The sequence below is a fragment of the Crocodylus siamensis genome, chromosome 13 (genome assembly GCF_052110815.1).
Source record: "Crocodylus siamensis isolate JL-2025a chromosome 13, ASM5211081v1, whole genome shotgun sequence".
Classification (NCBI taxonomy): Eukaryota; Metazoa; Chordata; order Crocodylia; family Crocodylidae; genus Crocodylus; species Crocodylus siamensis.
The window spans coordinates 8,648,166-8,668,123 of record NC_143407.1 but is presented as its reverse complement, the minus strand read 5'-3'; the positions used below and the strand labels follow the sequence as shown (position 1 = coordinate 8,668,123).

The 19,958-nt window shown below is 47.8% G+C and overlaps 1 protein-coding gene across 7 annotated transcripts in view; it reads right to left on the bottom strand.

Annotated features, from left to right (window-relative positions):
• The window catches only part of ANKS1A (ankyrin repeat and sterile alpha motif domain containing 1A), a 155,025-nt gene that overhangs the window by 29,480 nt on the left and 105,587 nt on the right, over positions 1 to 19,958 (bottom strand). For all 7 annotated transcript variants that reach the window (XR_016438972.1, XR_016438973.1, XM_090026110.1 and 4 more), the window contains one exon: positions 15,788 to 15,894. Coding sequence is in view for 5 of the 7 variants with exons in the window: in XM_090026110.1 (XP_089882236.1) it covers positions 15,788 to 15,894 (107 nt within the window). In the remaining 2 variants the exon portion in view is untranslated. The remainder of the gene's footprint in view (positions 1 to 15,787; positions 15,895 to 19,958) is intronic.

The following is a 19,958-nucleotide window of genomic DNA, read 5'->3' as shown; positions in this document are numbered from 1 at the left end:
GAGGACACAAAACCAGCAGGTGAGGAACCCCTCCAGGGCTGTGCCAGATTCAACAGGATTCTACAAAACACAGAAGGCAATGTGACCCTGTTATTGCATGGGCTACATCCCCTCCCCCTTGCTGCAGCTTAGCTTACTTGGGAATATTCAGGGGGTTTTCCACTGTTCACAGTCTCTGCTGTGGCTGCTGCTATCAATTCCCCTCCTACAATGGATTCCATGCTGCTGGACCAGCTCTCTACCCAGGAGACACCTGCTAATGCAAGACAGACTGGCATGAAAATACAGGGCAATGCCAGGCCTCGCAGACAAGATGCTGCACCTCCCCTAGACTTCAGCATGTTACATCAATGCCCAGTTGTAAGAGACATGACAAAGCTCTGCAGGACAAATCATCTCAGCTGCTTTTAAATGTGGCAGCACAGGAGAGGCTGAGTTTAGCACGGGCATGAAATATAAGACTGATAGGTGGATGATCCCATTAATGCACTTAAGTGGCAGTGCAACGTCTTCCCTCACTCCCCACCAGCATATTTCAATCTGACTGGAAAGGGGCTGTCCCAGGGAGGACAAATGACTTTGGCCAATGCCGTCTCCAAAGAAGACAACTGCTGCCAACTACAGAGGTGTTTGCGACAAGGACGTCTGTTCCCTGGGAATTGAGCCCACGGTGGTAAACTCATCTTCTGGGGCAGACCACAACACTGCAGAGACTGATCTACCAGCAATCTGTCCCTGCCTGGTGTTGAAAAGCTAGATGGTTGGTGAAAACACCAAGCCCCAGCCAGGTTCCTTGACAGCGGTTTGGACGTCCACCAGCTCAGTCCTGGGGGGCAGCAGCATGCGGTTTTATCTGTAACTCCCACCTTGCCATATCTAAGGCTCTGATGCTACAGTCCTGCTGGGGAAGGGTGGCTAGCCTGGGGAGCAAGAGTCAAGGGCTGCACTGCCTTGTGGCGAGCCGATTAGACCCAAAATGATCCTCGTTTATTAGGGGTACGAGCAAGAGGTAAGCATGCTTGCACTGACTGTCTTGCCAGACTAGCTGGTAGGGGCAGGGGTGAGCACACATTAGACTTCAGGGCCCAGAGTCCTAAAGGACAGCACCACCCTGAGTGCAACAGGAACATCTGATTTCAGAGAGATCAGTTCAAAACACATTTTAGGGAGATTTTCAATGCTGCACTTCAGAGCAAAATAGCTTGCCCTGATATCAGGCTTTGGTTAATGCCAGATTTGAACGGAAAACTGGAACAAGAAATCACCCACAGACTCTGGTTCAATCGGAGACTACAGATTCTTATTCCACTACCTGGGTTAGCTTTGGCGACTCCTTTGTCCCTTCGGGTTTAATGTTTGCTTGATCACCTCTCCCAGCCCTGGCCCCTTCCCCTCTCTCCCCTCGTCCCTTGTCTTTTGATTTTCATGTCTGTCCTTAAGCATTGCTTTTACCATGTCTTTTCACAGGATCTGATAAAGTGAGCTTCAACTCGTGGAAGTTTGTGCTACATCTCTACCCTGGTTAATTTATAAGATGCAACTCTACCCTCCCTTCTCATGCCAAGAAAGGCACACTTTCCAACTAGGTCTGGAAGTTATGCATTTGACCTCATGCTGTACCTGTGCTCTGCGGGTACAGGAACCCATCTGAGCACAGTGCCAGAAGCCGAGGATTCACAGTGCTGCTACCGTCTCGAACGTGGATGCCATCTGTGATCTTGGGCAAGTCGCAGCCTCCCCTTGGCCTCCATTCCCCCATCTTCAAATGGGAATCATGATTATGCGCCTACCACATAGGCGGCTGTGGGGACTTGTGCCTGGAGAACAGAATTAGTGACATACCTTGCTCAACAGGGATAACAGTGGCTAAACCCTCGTTAATGGACTAATTTGTCAGCCTGTCCTAGAAACAGGCACACGTTCTGTTCACACAATCAAAATTCAATATCATAATTTTGCATGTAATAGCTTACCACCAGAGACTCACCAACTCTCACAGATAGGCCAAGTATCACTCATTTTACAGATGAAGGACAAGATACACAGAGACTCGAGCCTTGCTCATTTAAGGAGCTGAACACCTCCTGTCTCTAGCTGAAGCCTCTGGGGGCTGCAGGTGCTCAGCACCTCTTGAAGAGCCAGCCCTGAGAAGCATACGTGATCATACAGCATATCGGTGGCTAAATCATGATGCACATACAGAACCCCAGTTTCCGAGACCCCTGGCAACAGCCAGAAGGAAACATTCCCCTTCTTCACACAATCTCCAGCTTCTCTTCCTCCCGTGTCCCTTCTCCCCTTCCCATTGCACATGCAGAAGCCCAGGTCCACAGTTTGAAAGTATTTGCATTTGTGACCAACAGTATTAAAGTTTGTGCCAGGGTGTACCATGTGTTTTGAGAAGGCAAGTGGGTAGACCAAAACTGGCAGTTATACAAATGTGATTAATTAGTAGCTCCATGGCCAATAAGCATTTAAATAATGCCATTAAAAGCAGCAGTTAATTTCCCTCCCCCACCCCCCACCTTAAAACTGCCTGAAGCTGACAACCATGACTGAGTTCCCTCCATCACCACTGTCACACTGCCAGTGTGCATGGGGGAAAAAAATTAAGCAGAAATTAAATGGCTGCATGCTAATTTAGGATTTATGATAGGGTTTGGTGTATTAGCCCGTTTCACAGGCAATGTTCTGTGAATAACCAGGACTCCAGTGCTATGCTCTTCACTAAACAAGTGTTTTCTTTTCCATGTGCATCCTGAACTATCTTGATCTACAGATGCTGACGGGGGGGCACTGGAGGAAAACAGAAGGTCAGCAAAGACAAATACACACCAAGATGGCAAGAGCACACACAGAGAAAGTCTTCTCTTTGTAGGCACAGTCCTGCCCGAGGCAGAGCGTCCTCCACTAATCGATCCCAGTGGTGGTTGATGGTGCTTGGTACTTAACAGGAATGGACCCTACGACAGCAGTGCAAAGCTCAGTGCTTTGTATCGCTGCCAGACAAGTGCCTCGCAACATGGGCGCTCCACACCTTGAGTTTGTCAATTGATGCAATGCCTCGGTTTGAGCATAGCTTGTAGGAAACAACTGCTTCCTGTGCATCGGTGGACGCTTCCCTCGTTCTTTACACAGCGACTAACTTGGACTGGAAGACCTTTGGGATCGGGACCATTTATTGCTCTGTGTATGAGGACCTATGGGGCCCCTGTCATGGATCCCCGGCAATACAAATGAAACGCATGGGTTTTGGTAGAAGGGCGTGGAACCTGCCAGGACCCTCCACAATCGGCCACGGCCGAGCCAGTGCACCACCACTCACCTCAGGGGACCCAATGTGTCATCTGGGATAAAAGCCAGAGTCTCGATTCTCTGAGCCTGCTCATGAGCTGTCAAAAAGATCCCATTTTACAGAGCGAACCCAGACTCGTTCAGACACTTGCTAAGTACCAGACAATGTCAAGGCGGGATTTGATTCCACTCACCTTAACGAGGATTCACCCGAGCCATCAAAATCATACAGGAGACCGAGTTCCTCTCCCTCAATTCTGGAGGCCTCGTTCTGTACCCGGCAGAGAGCACGTTACACTGCGATGCCTCAGAAAACTTCCAGCCGCCACATTAGTGCCGGTGGTGAGCAACAGATAATGCCACGTCACCTGGCTAATAAACTCTGTGACCCTATCTACGCTGCAAAATGAATGAAAATCTTTTCAAGTAACAACTCTGCCAGCCAGCCTCATCCAGACAAAAAGGTTTTAAAAACAGTGATTAAAAACCGTTCATGGCTAGACTGCCGCCTCACCTCAATAACAGCTGTCATCCACTCAAGGAAAAGGTTTTGCTCCATCCACAATGAACAGAGTCATTATTGGAAATGGTTTCCAAGACGAGTTAACTGAAAGCCATTTCAGGCCAGGAAGTTTCACGGTATACAATCAAATCTTGAAAAGACCAAGGTAAAGATGGAGGGGGTGGACAGAAGTTTGGTATATTGATGTCAATGCCAACGATGCCGGGATCGAGCACAGACAGATACGCCACAAATAATACATTGCCTTTACTACAGAGCTTCCCCAAAGTGCATGTGGAGAACAAACTGCAGCAAAATTTTACCCCAGATTCTACACTGGACTGGCAAAAAACTACCTTGCACACAGGGTGCTGATCTTCTCTTTCCCTTAACACTAACATACTGCTTGCTCTGTCCAGGCCCAACTTCACTCAGCTGAAGTCTCATCTACACTAGGGCTTTGTCTCATCACAAACCTTTGCTTCAATGGAGCTTGATCCTGCTCGACAGGGCCATTGCGTGCACTCATCCAATCACTGATAAGAGAGGTTTTACTCAGGTCTACACCGGGGGTCTTTACCACTAAGACCATTTCAGTGGCTGCAAGTAGGGTAAATTGCCCAGGGGGCAGAGGCATTACCATGTGTCAAAAACAGCACGACCGTAACCACACGGACTCTAGCTGATCATCACTCAGTGCCTCTTAGAATGAATAAATAAAACGCATGTCTTTCCCAGCTGGCTCCTACGGAGTGACAAGCTCCATAACAAATGCAGGCCCAGTTCTGGGGCACAGCCTCTCAGAGCATGCTAAAGGGCTAGCTGCTGCCCTGCGCGTTGGTATCTGAGCTTGGGAGTTCAGAGCACGCAAGAGACCTGGGATTCACAGATTTGGGATGCCTGGGGACGTCCACTCTCCCAGAACGATGCATGCATATGTCAGGTGGAAGTGAAAGGATTGTACAGCTGTCTTCTAGCACCCATGCACACCCATTCACCGAGCAGAGGAGAGCTGGCTCTATGGACCAATTTTGCTTCACCCTATTTCTCCCACTTTCTGCTGGTGGCTGAAGTGCTGCCTTAGACTCTGGGATCCTAAATTTCAAAGCAAAAAAAAAGCCCAGCAGACATTTGAAAGGCCAGCATTTCAGCTCTGCTTCGCTCACACGCAAAGCCAGCCCCTCAGTTCTACATTCTGCTCACATATACAGGAGAGAGAAGGAAAAGAAAGGAAGACGCCTCTGTAATGAAGATCACTGCAGGCTAATCTGACTCGACACAAAAAATTACATTTAGTCAAATTAATGTCGGAACTCTAAATTATTTGCAAACACCTCATTCTTTAATGGCCTCAAATTTCCACCACTTCCTTCCAATTAAAAAATGAAATCAGATGAGCCCTGGGCAGTACATGTTGAGAGCAGATATGTTTGACGTGTTCTCACTGAATCGCTGGCAGTTGCTCGCCACGTGTTCTGCAAGAACTCAGGCTTGAGTGGAAGAGAGAGAGCCAGAAACGGTAAGAGAAGCTCCCAGTTCTCTTCATTCAACTTCTTTTCTGAAACGGCAATATGTCTGCACAGAAAAATTCACCTGCAACACTTACCTAACAGCCCAAGAACATAGGATCAGTCCCCTGGCTGGGATGGTTAGCTGAATTTGGGTAGTGGTGAATGCTGAATGCCTCAAGGGGAAGGAAAATGCCTTTAGTAGTAAAAGAAACAAACGTACAGGATATGACTAATCATGATCCCCACAAGCAGCTTTATATCAGAGTCCTTCCCAAGTCCTGTGATTAGCTTCTGTCCAAGATTCATTTAGTTCCTATTACAGCTTCCATAATTCTTGCTCAAAAATGGCCACCTGGCTCTTGTGATCCAGCACAGTATTTAACAGAGAGATTTACTGTGGTCATTCCCCGAACCCTGGGATTATTACTGGGCCCATTTCCTGCCTCCCCAAGTTTGGGATGAGGCAATGGCTTGCCTGAATTCATGCAGCAGTTGGGGTCCTCCACTTGGAAAGCAAAGGGGTGTGTGGTCTCTCGGACACGAGCATGGACTTGGCTCAGGAAAACTGCAAGAAGAACATCTGGCACGTGGCTGCGCCTCATGGCTCATTCCGCCTGCAAAGTTGCATTAGCTTGGGCATGGCGAGCACAATACAGGAGCAACTTCAGCCTGGCCAGCAGTTTCAGCGTGCTTGGGTTTGCCCATCACACAAATGATAACCCCAGCTCTCTCTTCCGAGAGGGAATTCCAGGGGACTAGAAGTGAGGGAAGCAGAATCTTTGACAGGCATCTACCCATCCATACTTGATTTTTCAAATAACCCTTTCCTAGGAAAGCAAGCTGCTCCACAAATCAAAGCCCTGCCTTAAAAGGGTAACTTCAGCATCAGCTCAGCTGCTCCAGGTCAGATATACAAGCAACGAAGGTCATCCAGAGCAGTTAGGGAGAGCTGGTGGAGAAGCTTTCCCCAAGGACTAAGTGACTCATGCTGAAGAGTGATGCAACCAAGGACCAGAGAACATTTATCTTTCACAGCATTGTTGCAGGCGTTTTGAGATGGAGCTGCTGTGACAATACTCCCTAGGAAGTGGGATTCATGGTTTCATAGTAGTTTGGGGTCAGAAGGGACCTGAACAGATCATCTAGTCTGACCCCTCACCGCTGGCAGGAGCGCACGCTGGGATCACATGACCCCAGACAGGTGTTTGTCCAACTGCTTTTCGAATTTACCCAAGGTAGGAGCAAGGACCACGGACCACGTCCCTAGGAAGTTGGTTCCAGATCCTAGCCACCCTAACAGTGAAATAGTGCCTCTTAATCTCTAACCTGAACCTATTCTCCAGCAGCTTCTGGCCACTGTTCCTTGTCACCCCAGGTGCTGCTGGGGGGAATAGGGCCCTTCTTATTTGCTGCTGATCTCCCCTAACAAGTTTGTAGGCAGCCACCAAATCCCCGCTCAGCCGCCTCGTGCTGAGGCTGGACAGGTTCAGTTCCCTCAGTCTCTCCTCATAGGGCCTGCCCTGTTGCCCTCCAACCAAGCAGGTGGCCCTCCTCTCAACCCTCTCAAGGCAGGCCACCTCCTTCTTAAAGTGTGGCGCCCAGGACTGGACGCAGTACTCCAATTGTGGCCTGACCAATGTCGTGTAGAGGGGAAGGATCACCTCTCCGGATCGGCTTGAGATGCACCTGTGGATGCAGGACGAGGTGCAGTTGGCTGTGTTGGCTGGAGTCTGGCATTGGCAGCTCACGTTCATCTTGGAGTCGATAACTCCAAGATCCCTCTCTGTCTCTGTGCTCACAAGGGGGGAGCTCCCCAGCTTGGATGCATGCTGTGGATTCCTTCTCCCTACGTGCAGCACCATGAATTCATCTACGTTGAACCCCATCCTGTTACCATCTGTCCACTTCTGTAGTCTGTTTAAATCTAATTGCAGCCTCTCTCTCCCTTCGAGCATGCCTACCTGTCCCCACATCTTGGTGTCATCGGCAAACTGGGACAGCATGTTTTCCACCCCCTCATCCAAGTCGCTGATGAAGATGTTGAACAGTGTAGGCCCCAGGACTGAGCCCTGGGGGACCCCACTATTCACATCCCGCCAGGTCGAGTACGACCCGTCCAGCACCACTCTGGGTTATTGGATTTTCTCTGGACACTCTTAATTGTGCTTCAGTTTCATGACTGTAATGCAGTAACGAGAGTCTACTCACATTTATAGAAAGCTAAGCCCAATAGGCACTGCAGCCCCTTCTCCATTGCCTTTCTATGGCCAGATAAGTACAATTGTCTGTCCGAGCCTATTCCTAGCAAAAAAGTGGCCCAAGAAAGATACTGAGAGCTGGACAGAAGTACCACGTTGTTAAACTAACCGAAGAAACTTTTGGCTCTCATTTTTGCAAATACCATCTTACATTAGCCAAAGTAGTTACAGTTTATCTTCTGCATTTCACCGTAAAACTTCTCAGTATGACTTGCAGGTTCTCTCACACTTGCAAAATGCTGCAATATTCGGCCTCAAGAAGCAGGGGACTATCTATGGAACGATTTACACTGGAATTGTACGTCAGAGACGCACTGACCTTAAAAAGTCTCTCTCCTTGGTTTCGAGACAAACGTGACCCATCAGTAGGCCCAACGCTAGAAACCCTTCATATGTAGCGGCAACACTGAATACAGGTCAGCATGCCTTAAAACAAATAAATCCACCATCGGAGGGAGCTATGCCAACATCATTAACATGTTTGGGTCTCTCCATTTCCTCCTCAGAGCACGCGTGAGAATCTCCTACAATCTTCAGCACCCACAGGCTCTCTTAAGTCCCCAAAGCAAAGACAGGCACAAACATTAGCTTTCCTTTTACATCCTGTGCGAACCTACTTGGCTACATGTGACGTGTTCCCTAATAAGGAAAAAGGAACCGCAGCACCAGCGAGAAGGGAGACTTGACAGGGAGAGATCGCTTTAGTGCACGAGCAGAACAAACACAGAGGAAGTTAGAAAGGCCGCTGCTTTCTAGACTGCTCCGATAGGGTTCAGGTGACTCATTCATTACAATCCCATTCAGTACAGGCATTTCACTCTCTGCAAAAGGGGCCTAAGCAGCAGCACAAACCAAACGGCCTCCTGATGATGGAAGCAGGTTGTCAGCAGAGCCTTCCCATGCCCTGGCGAAGCTGAGATCCCCTTCACTTCCATACAGTGCAGATTTGCACTAAAACAGGTTCCCATCTTCGCTTTTTATTAGAAAACCTATAAAAGCTTCATGGCTCCCATTACGGTTTCTCTCTCAAACTCTGTCACTTTGCAACAAAGCAGGAGCAAATACAGATCCCCAAAGCGTCTTCCTTTGCTTCTTAAGTGGCATGAGCAAACCTGGCAGGGGAGCAGGCTGTTACTCTCAGACTAAGCTGCCACCTCCTTTCAACTTGAATCAATTCTTCTCTGCACTGCTGGAGACAAATGTTCACAAAGCCGTTACAAGGCTGAAGTGACCTCTGGGCCAGGAAGGAGCCGACTGGGGGTCACCTAATAGAGCTCAAGACTTGCCAGAGAAGTGATATTGCTATTCTTAGAAACTCCCCAGACCAGTGCAGCCCTGCCTCCAAAACCCACCTACTTTCCCAGATGATGTTTATTAGCTTGGATGTTAATCTCTGAGATTTCTGCAGCTCTCACCCCAATTCCTTTTACATTCAATGCGCTTGAATGAGTTTTATCTGTCTTTGGGGTAGAGAAGAGAAGCAAAGTAACCATATAAAATGACAGCTCAGAACAAGAGTACCAGACCCAATTCATACTGGGCAAAGACACAGTTACTGCATAAACTGTGACGAAGACATGTGCTGATGCCACTATTGGGAATACACCACAGGGGCTTCAGCAGCTCTAAGTTTTCTGAGTCTTCGCCTCTTACTCATAACCAACACTTGTGCTAACAGAGAAGCTCTGGTTCAACAACGGCCAAGAGGGAAAGGTGTCTCCTGCAGACACCGCTTTTTGCATGACTTGAATTTTCCTGGAGGACCTCCCATTCAAACGCTGAGCCAGTCCACTCAACCCTCCAACACGAGACTATGCCCAGGAAAATACACTGGAGACTTCCCCTGTGTATATGTACCCTTTTTAGATCCCCTTCATTCTAGCTTCCCCAAGTGATTTTAATGAGCTTCTACTTGTACTCGCTCATCCGTTTGGAGCACTTTACAGCTCAGATAATCTCACAGTCATGGACAATGAACATCTGCTGTTTACCTACCTCGCCTCCAACAGCTACATTGACATGCTTCTGCATTTTGTTCTGGTTCTTCCCTGCCCCACATTTAACCCAGCAGAAAACCTGCCCTGTATCTACTGTCTTTGCATGTGAAGAGCAATACAGTACCAAACTCCTATTCTGCAACCCGCTCTGCCCCCACCACTCTCACATGCACTACGAACTTACCAGCTATCAGGCTGTTGCACAGTGGTTCTCAACATGTGGTCTGGGAGCATGAACATGCTACATGCTCACCGTCTATAGATGCTGAGTTCACAACATTCATTCCTGTATACCCAAGTGTTCCTTCCATAAGCCTTCTCCCTCCACTGTGAGAGTTAGGTGAACACGAACAGGGACCAGAACTGATTCCATGCAACTAGACGAGCCACACTGTGCAACTGGAGTCAGCCATGTGGCACAATGACAGTTAATCAAATGTGCGCCGTCTGGTGCAGTCCCCGGCGTCGGAGTGCCAGGGGACAAGGAGGGGAGCCCCATGCAGGCTGCTCTGCCAAGCCATGGGCCGAAAAAGTGACAAAGAAAAACTCGGGTCATTGGGAGCGAAACCAGAAGACCCCTGGAAGTGGTACTTCCTGTTTCGCGTCTGCCATGTCCCTCGGATGCTGGTTAGTAGCGTTTTCCAGCAAATAAAGTGCCTGTTAACACAGCTGTTGCTGTAGTTAAAAAAAAAAAGATTGTTTTTGTTTAACCAACTAGTTTAGCAAACCGTTGGAAGACATTCCAGGAATATACAAAAGTCACTGAATTCATTGCAAATTCCTCTCCTTCCTCTGGAATACATTAAACTGACTTTACCTCCCGGGTACAGTCATGTTTTACATTTCAATTTTGCTTACATGAAATAATGCTGCCAAATTAAGTTGTAGCGAACTCGCACAGGATTTGCTTCCCAGCGCTGCCGCCTGGTTACTGTTTTGCTACATCTTTTTTAAATCCTCCTTTAAACCATGGCCGTAAGCTGAACACTCTTCACAGGGAAATGGAACTAGCCAGATGCTTCTAGATGCTGTTTCTATTCTACGTAGATATTACGGTTACCTTTCTAACAGTTTGTTCTGGCAAAGCCGTCTTGGATGCTTTCTTGTCTACTGAACAGAGAGGAAAGCCTGTTATTTGCTCACAAATGGGCCACCTGGGGGATTTGGCCATCGAGGGAAGCATTCACAGCCTACTGAAAACAAAGTAGCAACATGATATACCGCCGATAGTGCGGTGCAGAAACTAACACAGGCAGCAAGAACACTTAAGTTTCAGAAGATGCTAACTTTTAAAATTTTGGATACTAAAATTTAATTAGCCCCATAGCCCATCTGGTAATTTGTAAACCATTACCCAGTGTTCTTTAAGCCTTGAAATACTCAACATAATAAAGCTCTAAATTGGAACTAATCCTTTCCTAAAAGCTGAGAATTCCAGAAAAGTCACCATTTAGGCTGAAACGTTCCTCATCAGAGCTAGAAAACTGTGGCTGTTAATAAAGAAAAAGGCCCATCCCGAATAGACAAGACATGCACAACCTGACACCACGAATACTAACATATCCAAGCACTTTGGGACGCTACTGCTTTAAGCAGGCTTCAGCACCAGAAGCCTTTTAAATAATTTATCAGACTTTTTTTTTTAAATTATGGGTTTGACATTAATTTGTAAATAACTTGCTTCCCATCTGTACTATAACTAACAGCTTTGCTCTAACAACGATGAGATGAATGAAGAGAGGGGAAAAACAAGAAGTGGAGAAAAACTAAAAAACCTGAATTTCCCCACTGTGCTTTTTACACCAGCTTTTACCTACCAGAGTTCAAAGGCAGCCCTGTTGCAGACATCAGGACCTGCTCACTGGCAAGAAGGGATAAGCAGCAAAAAGGAAAGAGCAGCTGGGTGGCTTTTCAATTTGAGTACTCTCTCACTCACTTGGTCTCTTTCTAATTTATAGCCTTTCTTTCCCCTCTCCCGCCCCCCCAGATCAAGAGACCTGAGACAGTTGGGAGAAGTTGGGGCCTGAAAGCAACAAGAGGGGGGTGTCCAAAGACATCCCCCTCTTGTTGCTTTCAGGCCCCAAAATAATTTTATTTTCTTCTTGCTTGCTGCAAAAAACACAAGCAAGAGGAAAATAAAATTATTCTCTTACCAGGGGCACTTGGGTACCCAGTGACAGGCAAGCCAAATGAGGCCATCCGTTTGTATTATATCAGAGGGACTGCAGCGCAGGTGAAAGGTGCTGGGCTGAAAACCTCTATTTATCCAGCACAGGCACAGCAGCAGCAAACGCTTGCCCCTGTGTGTACCTGGAAGAGGACTGAGGTGAGGCTTGGAGTACTGTCTATAGAGAAACTAGTGTCACAGTTGTCAACTAGAGCCAAACAGTAGGGAAAGGTCAGGGATGGAGACACCTGTTCGCTATGAAAGGGGAGCAGAGCCCACCCATTCCTTTACCAGATATCAGAAACAGCCATCAGAGGGTCTGAACTGGGCACCTTCAGGACTCAGTTCAATCCCCATACCTATCTCCAAAGTCAGCCAATGCATTAAGACCACAGCCACACGAAAAGCAGTCCCATGCATAGAACTTGCACCATAAGAGTGTCAAAACAGTCGCAACACACCAGGAGACAATATGGCAAGACAAGTTTGAGAAGCACAGGGGGGGAAGGCAGCTTGATTAACCTGATCCCCATACAGGCCCAAGCTTTGGATAGAGCCCGGTGGCTTCCAACTCAGGCCTATCCACTAGAAAGCATCACTAATGCCAACTCAGTGGCTTTACTAGTGCTTCCGGCTGCTGAAAAGTTGACAAAGCGTGGCTTCCTCAAGCCACTCTGTCCTAGACTACATCATCCGGGCTGGGCTACTGCGTGCTGGAGCTGTCCGGGGTGCTGAAGAGAACAAATGACGGAGGGTTTCAGTTACAGAGCACAGCCCAGCTACGCAAGGATTTTGAATGGAAAGGAACAGAACAGCACTAACGATCACCCTTCTTCACAGAGAGTCCAACAAAGGCAGAGAGACAGGGAACCCCTACATAAGAAAGAGTTAAGACAAGGAGAAACTGCGGGCAGGAAAAAACGAGGGGTGAAGAAGTTCATGGGAAGAGCATCACCAGTGGTCAGCAGCTGCTGAAGTTGCACGAGCTGCAGTCAAAGCCAGAGCTCTCTAGGAGCAGCCGGGCTAATTCTCTGGCAATGTGGGGGAGGGGAAAAAAAGGTCCGTCAGAGGCGGCAGGATGCTCATGGGAAGCAGATCTGCTTTACAAGAGTGTCTAGTTACTGTCACTTTCCAGACCACAAGTGCACTCTGGACAGCCACAAATGGAACGTCCATCCTGCGGTTCGGGCAAGTAATTAACGTTTCGCGTCCCTCTGTTTTCCTACAGGAACAGCAGGGAAGGTGCATCTTCCCTCCTCCCTATGTTTCCCAGCACCCTGCACACTGCTGAATAGCTGCTGCATCCCAGCCCAGCTTCTCCACTCACAGCCTGGATTCATTTTTTTCTTGCCATCTCACTGTGGTACTTGGGAATCTGCTGTCATGAAACTCACTGAAGCCGAGCGTCACTTTTCTGCACCACCGCACTTGCACGAGCGCCAGCACTTGTCTGTCAGCGAAACAGCACTACATTACACTGACTCTCTACCTTAACAGTGGGGACCATTTTAGACATCCTCCATTTGCAAAAGCATTGCTCGAACTTGCTGTCTCTGAGACCCTACACTACTCCATTGGAGCCTCCTTTCCAGCAGCCAACTGCCCTTCTTAATCAAACAGAGAGCACACTAAAAGGCTCTAAGCGTATTCCATCTCAGTGGGGGAAGTTCCCAGCTACAGCCGGGTGCTTGGCATTAACACCGGTGTTCCCTTCTATCTGTTACTGGTGCACATTTAAGGCTAGACCCCAAACTTGAACGTGGCCATAATCACTACACGGTAGCCCTGGTTTTAAAAAGCAAAACTGCAAAACAGAAAGTTGTGCTGTGCCCTTTATTTCACTTAAACCCAGATCAACAGTTTTCTGCTATATTAAAATAAAAACAAATGAAAACCAAAAAACTGTGGTTTCAACTCGGTTGATTTGCAATGAACTGGAACAAGACAGGGGTATGGTAGACAGGCCTGAGCTGCAGTTCCTGCCTACCCAGGAAGGAGGCAGGGAAGTCACATCAAGGTCTGTTTAATGCTGGTTATTAAAACATGGTCATTCAGATTAACTAGAGTTAACAAAAGCCACTGGAATGGACCGACTCATCCTCAACCCTCTGAACGTGCTCTGAGAAAGCAATCTGGCTTCCAACAGCTTAAAAAGATTGGTATCTGGCCCTAATTTTCAGTCTACCTGCAAAGGCAGAGAAGCCAAGACTGCATATTCCCAAGCAATGACGCACACAGGAGCAAAAACACTTGTTTTGGAAACCTATTTGACAGCATTTCCCTAAACCATAAAAAGCAGTAGCAAGAAAGACCCAAGAGAGACCTCTTTCTGCAGTCACCTTTAAGAGTCCACCATAACCACCAGCAAAGATTGGTTGCCTGCTAGATGTTAATCTTTAAACGCCTAAACAAAACCAATGCAAACTTGAAGGATATTTTAAAGTGGCCACTGGGGACTGGGGGTTGCCTACTTTAAGTGCATCCTTAGCACAAGCTTCCCTGTTATCATTCACAATAATGTTTTCACTGGGAAATCCACTGGGCACTGTGTGGGCTGGTTAATGCTATTCTGTTGCCTTTATTTCAAAAGGCTTTATTTAGACTAGCTTTAATTACACTTCACTGCAAGTGGATTCTACGTGCCTGGAGGGAGAGATCGCCCTCCCCGATTCAGATTTCCAGCTCAGAACTGCATGAGGCCCAGGAATGTGACTCCTGGCCTCCCCAAGTTACCAAGCAAGGAGACTACTCAGCAGAGGCTCTTAAGCACCCTTCATCAGCTGAGAATCTTAGCATCTGCTTGGATGAAGCTGGAAGTCATGGTCCCAAAATTTAATATACTGCATGGGGCCTGATGAGATACTAGCAATGTGGGAAAGGCATGAATGCACAGATCATCTTTCTAGATGGAGGAACCTGCATTTCTTGTAGAGCTTCTGGATAAGCAGCTTTTGGTCCCTTACAGTCAGGACACTTTCTTCTATGAACTCACCTGCAGTACTGAAAATCGCCTATTGCTGATGAGTGCAGGTGATGCGACTTAGCTGCAAGCGTAGACTAAATCAAACCATGATCATCTGCAGCTAGTTGCCAGAGATGGGCATGTCTGGTAGAGTACAGACAGAGCATTAAAAATATCCAGAGTCCCCTACCTCTAAACCTTCCCTTCCCTGCAAGCATTTCACTTAGAAAGAGCACAGCCCGCTGTACTGTATTATTCTATTCTGCACCCACTGGAGCCTTGAGACTAAAAGCTGAGCTCGTTTGCATAGCACATGTTACCGGTGCTGCACAACACCAGTGCTGGTGCACTGTGCAACGGCGGCTGATGCAGAGTTTGGCCTGCAAGGCACTTCTTGGTCATGCTCTGAAACCTAGGAGCTCTTTATAGCAAAAATGTTTCCAGCTCATGGCAACAAAGAAAGCCATCCACAGATGAAACACATCCCTATGGTCCTCATATGAGGCCCTTTCTGTAGGTAGCAGGAAACAATACCTCAAAGACACGAGTTGCCCCGTTCAATTTGTTAGGACATTGGCTCCGAAGCCCAACAAGGCCAACGTGACTCATCGGCACTATTAACAGTTATGGCTGGCTGTTTTAACATCCAGCCGAACCAACAAAGCAAGACCAATTCCCATACCTTTCCAGATATCAAGAGACTCCACTGACCTTTTACCTGGCTATGAAAACCTCCAGGCTCCCAACACTTTCTGTAATAGGTTAGTCATTTTCAATTCACATTTCTGAAGCAAACTGAGTATTAAAAATTTAAAGGGCAGTGTACAGCAAATTGGATTTTTTATCAAGTTATTCAGAAGGGAAATGGTAACAACTAAATTACCTATGAGAAGGAATAATCCAGTACAAGCCATCTCACTTCCTTAGCTAATCTAAGTTACTGCACAGTCACCAGCCTATTTCAATGACGTGCCCCAGAAGCGAGGGGAACTTGCCGAAGAACCGAGGCCTGATCTGCAAACCTCACAAAGCCTGAACAAGTCAGATTTACGGACAGGAAGGAAAACACTGGCCAAAGCCCCACGTTGCTACTCACCAGGAAGCGGACATCATCAAAGCCATTCAGAAGGAGCTTACTCTCGTACTGCTGCAGGCCGATGGACTCCAGCCACTCCCCAACGCTCTGCTCCAACATCCGCGAACCTGACGAGAGAGGAATCGGCAGACGCTTGAAAAAGTTAAAACCATTAAGGCGGTAGCAGCGGCACTCTGAGGAAGACAGATGGCATTGCCACATCATAGTCATTACTATAAGGAAGCCAAACTATGACCACAGTACAATCAATCAGCTGGCAGACAATCCTCTTGTACGCACAAGACCATGGAGCTTCTGGCACGGTCCACAGGCTGAGGCTTTAATCGGTTTCCCAGCGATACTCAGACACACCCTCTGCCAGAGGAAGTTCCCGGGACCATGGCATCACATGCATTGCTTTTGGGACTTAAGCGTGTTCCTTGCCAGACACAGGAGCGAAGCCCAACCCCCACACGGATGCTAATCCACTCCTCGACTCATCTGAGGGGGCAGGAAAACTTTCGACCAAGGCATTCCATGTCAGAACCGCAGGTGCGGGAGCACAGAGAGGAGCTGCTCACAAACGCACGCAGCTGCGCGGGTCCCCTCGTCCATGCAACTTCAGATGCACTACCCTGTACAGCAGGCCAGTGAGAAGGGCCATTAACACTGGAGGCACAAAGCAGCAAGGGAGAAAATACATCCTCATGCAGCTGAGAGAGACGCAGACAGACACGATGGACTTGCAGAAAAGCAGCAGCAGTAGCAGCCAGACTAGAAAACAGTTGTCCACAGGAAGACATGCAAGACAGAAAGAAAGCACACAAACGGCAGCAGAAGAAAGGAAGGGTTTATACTTTTTTTCCCCAAGCAGTCCTGAAAGAGGCAAACCATGGTAAGGGGTTTCTTGCCGTTATTGTGTTAGGAGGAGCAGAGGCATGAATGACAGGGAGCCTGAGTTTACGAGTCCTGGCATCATCATTTTACCACCTGTCCAGAGGCATGACATCCCGGCAGGCTGCTCTGACTGCACTGGGCTGGGAACCAGATTCCGCATCTAGCCTGGAGCAGCTAACTACACGGCAGCGCTGGATGGGAGCAAAAGATAAAGAGGAATCAGCACATTTTTCACCCACTGTGTTCAGTCCTGCCAGGTGTTTGGCACAGGCTCGGATTTGCCCTTCCTTCATTTTCTGCATCTGAGCACAGATCCGGCTGTCTGAGCCCCTCGGTCAAAGGGAAAGCAGCTCTGGGGAAGGAGGCATTTCAGTCCCTTGCTCCAAAACCAAGCCACAACAAAAAAAAAAAAAAAAAGAGAGAAGAAAGGGGGGAGAGGGGGGTGCTTCAAAGCATATACCCACACACTCCCTTCTTCCTGCAGCAGCTCAAGTCCGAGACATGCCCTGGCAACTCTTTACAGCCTTTGATAAACAAGATGTTTTTCAGAACACCCTCCAGGAGCCCATGGACTGGCTCTCCCCTTCCTCAACCCCTGGGAAGAGAGTCTAGCAAACTTGTTACTTTCCTTTATCAAGACTTCAGGTGTTAGAGATAGCAAGAAAAGTTCAGAGACTTCCTTTGCATCTGGCTTGGAGGATTTGGTATGCAAAACATGCAGGATTCCTCAGGCTTCCTGGTGCAGCTGTCTCTCAAGGGCATTACTCAAAATAAAGATGACCAGGAAATCACAGGTGTTTTCTTTGAGCCTTTTGGTCAACTGATGCAACTGTGCACAGTCTAAGCCATCCTTCCCACTCCCACCCCACTGCAATGGCTGCACAATGCAGAGCTCACTGTTATTTGAAAAACCTCAGGGTCAGGGATCCTGCTGCACTGGTCCACGGGAGTGCTCCTCTTCCAAGCAAGCTGTGGTCATCGGTGAGATGTACAGTGCCAGCCAGTCTTTCTACTGCATGCTGCAGCGCCCAAGAGGCAGAGCTCACCAAAGGCTCCCGTCTCCCTTCTGTATCGCAGCCTGTGCAGAGGGACAGCATCTAACCCTGGAATTCATGCAGCAAGATCTGTGGACTCCATCCTTCCCCACCATCTATCCAATTCCAGGTCTGGAAGCAGCCCGGCAGCTGTGGCCTTTTACCAAGTGATCATGCGTCCTTGCAGAGAGCTGCAGCAGAGTGCTTTGTCTGATGCCAGCGAGCTCCACGCTTGCTGCTCCACTCACAGTCCCGTCTCTTGCTCGCACACTGCCTGTCCCTCCCCTCCCTCCATCCTCTCACCCCTCCCAGATTTTCCATCTATCATGCAAGAAATGATCAGGCTCCACAACAGGAGCTGCTGAGGGAGAGGAGAAGGGAGGGGGGGAAGCTTTATAGCTGTGAAGTGGAAATTACCCGCTTCTATTTACTAGATGGATTAACACAGCTTGGTTTTCAAAAAAATGATGTTACAGGTTTGCTTTGACAGTTTAAAGTGATTTGTGGTTTGCTCAGAATTAATATCTAAGGAGGGAGGTGGAGAGATTTCCTGCTGCTCTAACCCAAGCATGTCTACCTACAGACAGGGACTTGATGAGAGGGACTGAAGCAACCCTGGATCTTTTCTTTGAGCCTGTTCATATGCAGTGTTGAATATTCCCTCAGTCTTCTTTCCATCTCTTCCAGGGAAAAACAGTAACATACCAATTTCACTTCTGCTGAGGTGCCCGGTAAAATAGGGGGTGGGAGAAGCAGGCATACTGGATTTTTAATACAAGACAAGTGGTGGTGAGAGGAGAATCCCAAAGATCAAACATTAGATTCTACAGTGTTAGACAACACAGTGCAAGATCCACTCGAATTATTTATTCCTTTGTGTTTCAAAGAAAGCAGAAGAGTGACTTAGCTCCCAGGAGTCACAACCATAAGAGGAGTCTGATCACAACTTCTCAGGAGTAGGTGGAAAGGTTCAAAATCCTAAATCTCATCAGCTCCATGCTCCTTCCCTCTCCAAGCCTTAAAATCATAGGGTGGAGCTGCAATTTCCCATAACAAGTCTGATCCAGAAAATGCTGCACTCTGGGAAAAAGTAGGTAAAAAGAATCATCAGAAATAGATGGGTATTTTCACTAATCAGAAACAAATAATTCACTTCCCCTTGGAGATGTCTTTCCCAAATAACAAAAAAAGCTTTCACAATGCAAAAGCAAGGGAGCTGAGCCCATCAGGGTTTCAAAAGATCCAACTACAGTACAAGAGTCCTTTTGTAATGGCACACACAACAGCAATTGTTAATTAAATGCCAAGAGCACGTCTGATGCTAAAGAAAGCGTTTCCTACTTGATATAGGCATGGGTACGGATTGGTGTTCTAATACGACTGGGTTCTGCATGTGTGGACATGAAAAACCGGCATTAGCAGAAGGCTGGAGAGAAAAGACACAAGTTTACTCTTAGGTCTTTACTACAGCCCACCTTATAAACACAATTCACAGGCAAGGGGTGCAAGGAGAAGGGCCAAATTTCAGATAGTGGAATTGTTACACCACTGAAGGAAGGACAGAACAGCACATTAGCTAAGATATATGAGCAGCAAGGACTAAATAAAGTTAGCCATTAGTTCTCTCGGTTGCAGGAAGTATAGCCAGCATTCAGCATTACTAGGATTAAAACTGATTAGCCACATGCAGATTGCTAATGAGCCTCCCTTTTTTGCCCAGTAAAATGCTGTGCACGTTTCATGCTCATGGCTTGAGCTAACTGCAGAGTTAACTCACACGGCCCCAAATAATTCCCTGTCCAGCGCAAACCTCCCTCCTGCATCAGGCTGATTGATTGTGCAGAGACCACTTATCTCCTCCAGCCTGGAGAGAGAAACCCTGCCTGAAACTGCTGTAAACCAAAAGGCACCACACGTCTCTCCTCCAATGCCAGCAGCCAAAGCTGCTGTGAGATGGGAAACTGCAGTGCAGTGGGCTTGAGTTTCTGCCTGGGAAGCCATTCCTCACTCACTGGTAACCCCCGATACTTCTGTTATTTCAACACATAAGGTGGCAGATGTCAAGCACAAGTACAGGGGAAGAAACGGTCGGGTGGAGGTTGCTGGGAATTAAGTAAATGTAAGACGGCACGTTAACTTCTGCGGGCACACACACTTAAGGCAAAAATCACAGCGGCAATACAAAGCCCTTTGTTCCCAGGCCAGAAACCTCTTTCTAAGACAGAGTTGAGGTGGAGAATACAACGTCCTGTCAGAGATGA